Below are 10,272 nucleotides of genomic sequence, written 5' to 3' on the forward strand. Positions count from 1 at the left end.
AGCTTTATCAGAGAACCACCCCATTTGTGCACTGACACCATCATGTGATGCAAACTGAAGTGTGAAAAGCAGTGAAGACTCAGATATTTATTTCAAGAGCATTCAACAATAAGATAAAAATTCAACTGCCAAGATAAAAATGGCAGTGTAGGTGCACCTTTGTTCTCCCAACAGCTTCCCACACCAACAGTATCCCTCCATCACTGTAGGAACATGCAGTGCTGAGATAAGATCCATTCCAATGACCCTCACTCCAACAACAGTCAGTTTAATTCTTTTCAGGCTTCAGCATCTATCCTCATGATACTAACTTCAATATCAAAGCCTATGCCTCCTATATGCAGAAGTAAGCAATAGTCATTAATCAACACAATCCAATTCTAATTAAGCAGGCCAAGAAATCAAACTGTCATCCCCTGAATGTCTTCTCTCTCCATTGCAACACTGGTCAAATTTTAGTTACGTATGACGAAAATCCAGACTGGGTAAGAAAAGTTTTCCCAATTTGTTTTTTTATTTGATGACAAAAGTACCCTAAGCTTCCTGAGAGACTTGCACCACACAAGCCTACCAGTAAGATTAAGTCATGTTCTCTCATCTTTTTTTTTTTTCCCACTGTAAAAATGAATCACAAGACTATTAACTTTAGTGTTGCAAGTGCCTGGAGCCAAGCTCCTATATATGCAACAAGACTGTTTTCACATGCCAATCCAGTATCATCTTTGATTTATTGATGCTTACATCTTTTCTACTGTCAGGAGCTAAAAAACACAGAAAAGATTGACAGCCAAATTATTTGGCTTAATAGAAAGGAAATACAATAGATTTTAGAATGACACCAGAACTCTAATATTTACAAGTATTTTCAATAACAAAAACACTCCATGAAATTCCAAGTTCATCAGTTACTGCACTTTTGCTATTAAAAAAAACCCACACAACTTGATCTCTGATCTACAGCCTTAACACTGATGTTACTTAAGATTATTAGGCAAGCTGTATATGCGTTTTCACTAGAGGAGTGTTCGTTTTCTTTTCTTCTTCTCACATCCAGATTTTTTAATGTAGTCTAACAAGAGAGAAGTAGCCCACCCCCAAAAAACCCCATATATTTGCTTTTATATACAATTTTAACACTGTTTTGAGACTTGATATATATTTTAGTACTGATAATCAACATTTCTCAGGCTATTGCATTTCCTACAGAACACCAAGTCAAAGCTTTATTAATTTGTCTGGAGATATATAAGGACTACTTGCTTTTCTTGGAAAGTGGCAACACTGATTGTCACTTCACAAAGAAGGGAACAATTTTTCTAGGCTAATTATAACATGGAATGAATATCCTTTAATAACATTCTTTATTATGAGAATAAATACATAAAACAAATGCAATATATTAGACACATTTCCTCATGTACATTCAGAATATAATAAGAAGCTAATAGGCAAAATCATCAGAACTAGTTGAACAAACAGATTTTTACTAAGGCAACAACACTAGAGGAAAGCTGAAAAGTTTATGCACTAGCAGCAGGCAAAGAACATGTGATTTCAGTGTTTCCTTGATATTAATTTAAAGACAAACATACTGTAGTTATAAGCATGAACTGACGGAATTGTTTAGCTCCGTGCGGTGGCCGTTTGAGGTTGTTCTGACTGCAGCTGCTTTCCAAGGTATTCCCTGAAATACAACAAAAAATTAGACTGAGAAACATTCTGGAGAGTGGGGAGTAGGATAGAGGTGGGAAGTATGAAGTAGAGAAAGAGGAAGAAGCTTTAAGTTTAGAATTATTCCTTCAAGTAATGTCTACTGTCAATAGTCAACTGGAGCTACTATAAGAGTACCTAAGCTTTAGGTATCCATCATCTACCCCTCTGAAAATAAGGTACAAACCGAGCATCAACAAAACTGTCTGGAACAAGAAAAAGCCCAGTGGTAATATTTAGAAGTCCTGGCAACTGTTACAGAACACCCACAAAGCCCACAGATTTTGCTTGCTGGATATACATATTAGAAGCTGTGGCAAAGTAGGATCTCTTCCCATAACCCAGCTACATGAGCACAAGTAATACCGATGGACATACTCACAATTTAACCCATAGGCTAGCAAAATAGACACTGACTAAAGAACTGTATGTTCAAGTTGGAAGAAAGAAAAGATATTCAAGCCAGGCCCACTGTATACCAACACTTTCTTTAAAGTGTTTTTCTCACCTGTATTTTGAAGTGCACTATGTCAGTTATTTTATACCTGTCCTCTCAACACTGGAACAAACACCCCCCAAATTCTTAGCATTTGCCTTGAGCAACAATGTCTAAATTCTATGGAAAAATACTGCACAATTCTTCTGAACGTTCCCATCTTTCACTGTCTCCTGTGAACGCAGCTCAACTCTTCACAGAACCACAAAGAAGCTGAAAGAGGTCTTTAGTAATATCTGGGTTGTTGCTTGTTACAAAAAATAATCTTCAGTAATTGTACCACTTTATCAGCTGAAAGAGAGGTTTCAGGACCTGTGAAACGTAGGCGTTCCTTTGCTGATCGTACACTTAGCACCACAGTTTTTCTCGCTGTGTAGGTATTTCAACCTACACAGGTTAAACATTAGAAGCAGTTCAGAGAAGTGATGTTCCAAATGAAGCCTTTTTTTTTTAAAAAAAAAAAAACTAGGAGTATGCACTTTTGCTTTACTTTAAAAAAAAATCAGTTATTGCACATTTCAAAAATAGCTTTCAGTTTAGCGTCCTGTTGAACAGCTATTCCCTGTGCATTACAATTCCTATCACACAATGAAGTTTAGCATCAAAACTGTACTACCCAACAGCACTTTTCTCAGTTTCAAAGTTAAGTATCTAGAAAAGCAAAATTCCTGTCAAGTATAATGTTAACTTCAAACTCCACTAGCAAAGAAAATAACACATAATTTGTATGCTGAGCCATACGTTATGATTTAGCACCTTCCTTCACAGCTTTATCAGGCATTGCTGCAGGATCACCGTATTTTAATGCTTGGGCTGCACTCAATAGATATGACTCTTGAGCATAATAGGTAGGTTACCACCCTCAAAAGTAGAGACTCCTGATGGCAAAGAAGCAAATGAGCCGCTCTCTTGTGGTTTTGCAGGACTCAAAACTGTACCACCAAAATAAAGAAAATTTGACAGCCATCCAAAACCACAGCCAGCAACTATGGAAGGGCTTCCAAACTCACCAAACCTCCTTCTGCTCCCTCAGTGGTTTTTTAATTTGTTTCATGCCTATATGCATGTACTGATTCTAGTATTTCTTCTCTGACATCCAACCTTGAAAGCAACTGACGCTTGCTGCATACATAGCTCTGCTCACAGCATCACAAGCCTGCAAAGTTATTTATTCTTAAAGCATGCATGAACCATTTTGAACGTGAAATTCCTACGTAATTATTTAGAAGTAGGAAAATCAATCAAGCTAACAATCCATAACAATACAACTATTGCATAGCTTACATTAGTTCAGATGCATGCTCAAGACTTACTAAAATCCAACCATAGTGCAGTGTATTCAGCAAAAGTCTCTGAGAAGGCAGAGCAGTAGCATATTTTGTAGGTACTTAGTGTCTTAACAGACACATTCAACTTCTAAGGACATACAGCAGATAGTACAGTATCTTCCCTACAAAACCTTTTCAGTCATTCATTTGCAGGTGTGAGGTTTAAGTCCAGGGACGAGGAAAAGCTCTTACCCCGTTTCCCCATACAGAATGAGTATCTGCAGTTACTGCTCTACATTGCCAGGCTACAAAACCCACGTGAAAACCCCATACTGTTCCTACCCCATCACTTCTTTAGCCACCACCAAGGGCTGCTGAAATGCAAAAAGCTTGTCCCAGCTGCTGTTACAAGTACCAGTTAATTAGCTATTTGGTTATCATTTCCAACTGAGTGTCATTGGTTAACCTAGGACAAGTTCTTGCACGGTCTATGCCGGACGATGAGAGGGATTGGTAAGAGACCGATAGGAGGGATTTAGACAGCTTTTCAACATGAAGCTTTCATGTGCAGCCTTAGGAGAGCAGACTGATAGGTTATTCTGCCAGGCCTTTGGTCACTTCTCCCTCCCGTCTTCCACTAAAACTCAAGCTACCGAGAGCAGCTAAAGTAGGCCCCTGTTCTCCCTCTGTTAAAACAGATACTAAAAGGACAAGAAGATTCAAGTATATTTTTTACATATTGGTATTTCATCACATCAGGAGGTTAAGTAGCACTGTAAGCTTCAGTCTTCACACATAAATTGGACACAGGTGTCCATCACTGTGCTACTACAAATTAAGTGCCTAAGATTTTTTTATTTATCCTGCACTGTTACTTAGTTAAGTCTTCAGAGAAAAACTGGGATTTTAGAATTACTGTTTACCCCACAAAATTAAAATTCCCTTTAAGAATGCAAGCATTCAACACATTGCACTATAAGAGCATGTATGATGAAAGAAGGACAGATCTCGTCACCAAGATAACAAATCACTTCACAAAATATTCAAAACAGCATCTGACAAATTAGAGATGCAGGCTACAATGGAAAGTAATAAGGTATTAGACTTGATTTTTAAAATTACAAGCTATAAACCCATGAATTGGACCACTTCTCCTTATTTTAAACTTATTTTGTTAGTCCTTCCTTCATAACCACAGAAAAAGACCACCTGTTTACTATAACAAAGGCATTGTGGTTAGTCTTTGATAAGCACATCAAGTTTCTAAGATGGTTATACTCAGAAGCAAAAGTATACAACGTACAAGTGTGGTCACTACTGGCATACATTCATGCGCACCCGATCAGCTCATATTATAGACCAAGACAAAACATATCCTGCTAGCATTTGACATAGTGAGCTTTGAGGCCTACATACCCATTGTCTTTCAATACACAATCTTATAAGCAATATCATTTTTCCCTTCTAACCAGGCCAAGCAGATCTGCAGGGTGTCACTCAATACGTGTTCTACAAGATGTACAAAATTCAAGTACAAAGTTGTGGAAAAAGAGCAGAATACTGTCCTGGCCAACAACAAATTCAGTCACCAGTTCTTCCACTAGAAAGCTGCCTTTTACCTTGAGTAGATATTGTATTATTGCATTATCGTATATTCAGAAGCCAGTCAGAAGTAGTAAGCATTTTCTCAATATAAACACACCAGCTGTCCAGCCATTATATAAGGCTCATTTTTCTTTTAAATCATTTAAGGGGATGAAGGGAAATGAAGTTCTATGTACCAGTAGTCCAGTAATATTAAGCACGCTTACATATAACGCTTTATTCTTTAACTGCTTTCCAGAAAGGGAAGGAAAGTTACCACATGCTTAATGGTGCTCCCTCAAGTCAATAAGCATCTGGAAAAGTCTGTGCTCTCCCACATGGACAGACTTGCAATTAAGCACAACATTTTGGTATACTCCCCATGCTGGGATCGTAGAGGTGAACTCTGTGGATATTTTTAAGGTAGCTTGCAACAGTTCCTAGTAGCACTAACTTGGAATCAGCACTAGAAACCACGCAACACAGAACAAGCAGACAATTTGTCCTCCAGCATTAATAATCAAGAGTCAAAGTACCTTGGAAGTTCAAATTTGCAAGTTTAGCTCTTTGGAACAAAATTTCCACTTTGACCATTTTCCTCCCACTGGAACAGAAAGGCCTTTATAAAGGTCAGTTTTAGCCCCCTTCTGACTTCCCTCTACATAAAACCATCCTTATTATAAAAGCAGATGAAGCTGGTCCAGACAAGCTTGCATTTACAGTTAACTGCATTCAAATGTGAAACAACTGATTCGGTATAAATTTACAAGAGCACAAAACATTACCTCTGCACTGCAGAAAAGCATCAAAACATGTACGCGTAGTACACGACTTTGTAGTTACTCTCTAAAGTCCTCCATTTCTCAACTAAAGCTCAGATCAACAAAGCTTGAAATGTCCCATTCTCTCACTTCCTTGGTTATTCAGAGGTCTGATGGCAAGGCGTAAGTAATTTCCATTTGAAAATTAATATTTTCATTCCTATTAGAATAACTGAGATTCCTTCCACCCTAGCAATTTCCTCTTTTACAGGTCTAATCTTTAAACACGTTTTCTGAGGTATCCAAAGTGTTTTTTCCAAAAAGAAAAGGAAACTTAGAGGTGAATACATGAATTTGTGGCACCTCAAATCCTTATTCCAATTTGTTGCTTCGTTCAGTTTAATTCAATTGGGTTTGTTGGCATATGAAAGACACTGACACCCTCAAGCCGAGATATACTTAAGTGTTATGGTAATTGCAACAAATGCTTAAAAGTCATTTAGGAAAAGGCACAAGGAACTGATCCAACACGTAAGACACCAAATTCAGCGAGTGTGCAGTAAGGAGATAATTGCAAACTGGCACAAGACCCTACCTGAAAATTCTATACTAATTTTCAGATTGAGCAAAGGACCATTGTCAACAACAAACAATCTATGATAGACGGGAAAGTTTTAAGGTACATACAACAGATTTCTAGAGGTCATGTGCTAAAAGGAACAAGTCTTGCAGTTTAAGAACTATTACTTTTAGTGTTATACTCCAAATTCCAGTGCGGTTAGATTTACCTGTCCTTTAAGGAAAACTGAAAATTCTTCTTTTTGGCAGGCAAGGGAAGAAAAAGTAGATGAAGCATAGATGAAAGGAAGGGTGAAATTTTCCTATTCTGTCTTTTCTAACAACATTTATTTTTAATAAATTGAATTTAAGCAAAATTTAAGAACTATGTTATCCAAAAAATATTTTACAGTCTTGAACATCTGTAATTTCTAACTTGTTTTAGCAGACTGAGGTTAAGAGACAGAATGCTTTCCTTTGACAAAGAACAATATAAAAATATTTATTTTATTTTTCTCTATCTAAACACAGAGTCCCATGCTTTTGAAAGTGAAAACGAAAAGCTAGTTCTAAAGAAATTCTTCCCCCTATGAAAGAGTACAGAAGTGTAATAAAGCTACAATAAAAAGTCTGCCACACGGCTCAAGCAACTCTAACGACATTGCCAACATATGCTGTTACAGACAAATCATGAAGATATGACAAGGAGTTAAACAAACAAGTTCAAAGGACAGGCAGCAGATGGAAGAGTTTGAACAGGTAGAACAGATTTGCCATCTTTATGTTGCATTTCTACAATGCAATCTGATTTTCTACAATCTAATAACCTGGATTTGTCAAGAAAGATAAGCCACAATAAATGACTAAAACTGGTCTCACAAATAGGTACTCGAGCTACACAATTGATGTATTCCCAGCTCTAAGCAGGTATGCTGGTTTTGGCTGGGGTAGAGTTAATTTTCTTCACAGTAGCTAGTATGGGGCTATGTTTTGGATTTGTGCTGGAAACAGTGTTGATAACACAGGGATGTTTTCGTTACTGCTGAGCAGCGCTTACACAGAGTCAAGGCCTTTTCTGCTTCTCACCCCACCCCACCAGCGAGGAGGCTGGGAGTGCACAAGAAGTTGGGAGGGGACACAGCCGGGACAGCTGACCCCAACTGACCAAAGGGATATTCCATACCATATGATGTCATGCTCAGCATATAAAGCTGGGGGAAGAAGGAGGAAGGGGGGGACGTTCGGAGTGATGGCGTTTGTCTTCCCAAGTAACTGTTATGCGTGATGGAGCCCTGCTTTCCTGGAGATGGCTGAACACCTGCCTGCCCATGGGAAGCAGTGAATGAATTCCTTGTTTTGCTTTGCTTGCATGCACGGCTTTTGCTTTCCCTGTTAAACTGTCTTTATCTCAACCCACGAGTTTTTTCACTTTTACCCTTCCGATTCTCTCCTCCATCCCACTGGGGGGGAGTGAGCGAGCGGTTGTGTGGCGCTTAGTTGCCGGCTGGGGTTAAACCACGACAGCAGGCTAAACTGTCCCTTGAAAGCATTGGTCTTCTAAGTGTTACACTGCTGCAAAAACAACTCCACAGATGTGACAAATGTGACAATCCCTGGAACCTTTTGAGCAGTAGACATGAAGTGGCAACACCATGAGTAGGTTGTAACCGTCTCTCAAGTCCCCATCTAATCCAGCAGGGGACAAAGCTGACACGGCCACCCTTGAACCCATTCCAGCCGTGTACACCTGCCTTTCTCATGGGGCACTCATCCAGGCATTCTGGCGAGACAGTATTTTTTGTTCAATTAACTCTCGAGTGAACTGTTTTCTACTAATAAGCTCCCTTGAACCTGGTTACTGCAGTGTCACATTAACACTAGTGGTGGCCAGGAGAAAGGCAGGTGGTGCTGAAGAGGGGCCACCAGAGATGCAATTGCCTTGCCACAGAGCCACAGCCAAGGAATTCAGCAAAGAAAATAAAGAAACCAGGCTCAAATCAAACCTGGAGCTATGTTAATATTTGGTTCCTGAAATATAATATTAACATGTCATACTGCTGGATCAGAAATTATACCACTGCATATTTTTATATAATATTTTATATATAAAATATATACTAGATATTATATATTTTTAATACACAATATGTTTTTTATACATTCCATGCACTGCCTTCCACAGAAGTAAACAGAAACAAGTACAGCTATGAAAGTAGTAAACTAGAAAACAGAGAGAGACATCTTCCTAGAGAGCTGGGCTGGGAAGACTGCCCAAGCTGGAGTGCTACCACGCAGGACAACTCTGCAGTTCTTCTGTCGTTTCTTTGCTGAATACAATTTTCTTCCTTGACTCAGTGGATTAATGCAATACAAAGTATTTCAAGAGGAAAAAAAAAAGGTGTTAAAGATTATAAAATATTTGTCTATTACATCAATGCAGACCATAAGTAGTGCTGAAGGTAAGCCAGCACAAACAAACAACAAAAACAAAGAAGAAACAAGCGTACACAACAGAATCAAAACTACTTTGACCAAACAGTTTGGGCCTCCACCACATCATCAAATTGAAGTTTTTATAAATTATCTTATTTTCAGTGGAACTATGGTGGTTTTCACTATGTACCTCCTTGACCTATACATGCGGCCTTAGATCTCAAGAGAAAGGAGGTATTGCAAAAATCTCTGCAATCATGAGTATTTAGTATAAAAGATTCCACTTAGTGCAAACTGGTAGAACAAAAACAAACTGTTAAGATGAACAGCACCTAGGACATTTTTTCACCTTAATTATTCACAGTAAAGAGACATTCAACATTCTGATGTGCACACTAAAACAGCCTGAATGGCTGAGCAGAGGTATAATAAACACTATGTGAAAGTTATTTTTTTCAAATGGAGCCTGTCTTCAGCTGAATTCAATAATATTAATAGACAATCTACAGATTATCTCCTGATTACTGAAAACATCATTCATAGTACAGTTTATAGCCCTCCTTATGATGAGAAATGCAAAATTAATGTGTGTCTTCAGACTGAGACACTGCAAGAACCTCCTTTTCACTCAGCAGTTTCCCTTCAGAGAGGTTTTGTCCATTTTTTGGAAGAGTAATTCTAGACTTCCAGTTCACAACTTCACATACAAGCTATAAAGAAGCAGCAGATCAATGAGCTCCTATTAAAAGGCTATTACTCAAATATTTTATTAGATTTTAAAAGAAAAACTTATGAAATTCAATTCAATATACGCCCTTCTATTAGGGAGACAAGGTATAAGTCATTTTTCCACTTATAAGATGTGCTATGAGCTAACACACAGAGCCATTCTGTGAATTAAAAAGAATCAACTTGACTAAACCATGCAACTTGGTTTGAAAGTGGGTTTATATTTAATCAGAAGATTTAGTTGCCACAATGAACAGCAAGCAAAATGCTTTCAACACTTAAGAGCTTTAAGTTTGCACAGAATATTTCAGAATGACTGACATAGATAATGTTTAACTGAATTTTCCTAACAGGAAATCAAATCTTTAAAGTAACACTAATCAGAAGTGAAACTATTAAAAACTTACTTCTTTGATGACATGCTTTTTCAGCATAGCACATGAAAATGAATGATTTCTTTGAAAAAATAAAATGCAAACTGAGCAGGATGTTCGATATTTGCAAAATATTTACTCCACATTAACAGAAGCTCTAGAAATATTAAACGGTTTTACAAACAGTGCAGATCTCATGACAGAAAACATGATCACAGTGTGAAATCCTGGAGAGCTTATACACAATATAAACCACAGTCCCTACCTGTATGGAATGAAGCTTTACAAGAATACATATTTATGTTCAAATAACAAGATGGAGCGCTCATACTAGATATCAAGTGGGCCTATAACTAATT

General features: G+C 37.9%; 1 protein-coding gene across 1 annotated transcript in view; it reads right to left on the reverse strand.

The window, feature by feature from the left end:
* Positions 1 to 1,193: 1,193 nt before the first annotated feature.
* Positions 1,194 to 10,272, reverse strand: part of ATP6V1H (ATPase, H+ transporting, lysosomal 50/57kDa, V1 subunit H) — a 51,296-nt gene continuing 42,217 nt past the window's right edge. The window contains exon 13 of the mRNA XM_009332054.1: positions 1,194 to 1,684. Within this exon, the coding sequence (XP_009330329.1) occupies positions 1,624 to 1,684 (61 nt within the window). The 3' untranslated portion in view covers positions 1,194 to 1,623. The remainder of the gene's footprint in view (positions 1,685 to 10,272) is intronic.

The sequence above is a fragment of the Pygoscelis adeliae genome, unplaced genomic scaffold (genome assembly GCF_000699105.1).
Source record: "Pygoscelis adeliae isolate BGI_AS28 unplaced genomic scaffold, ASM69910v1 Scaffold98, whole genome shotgun sequence".
Taxonomy (NCBI): domain Eukaryota; kingdom Metazoa; phylum Chordata; class Aves; order Sphenisciformes; family Spheniscidae; genus Pygoscelis; species Pygoscelis adeliae.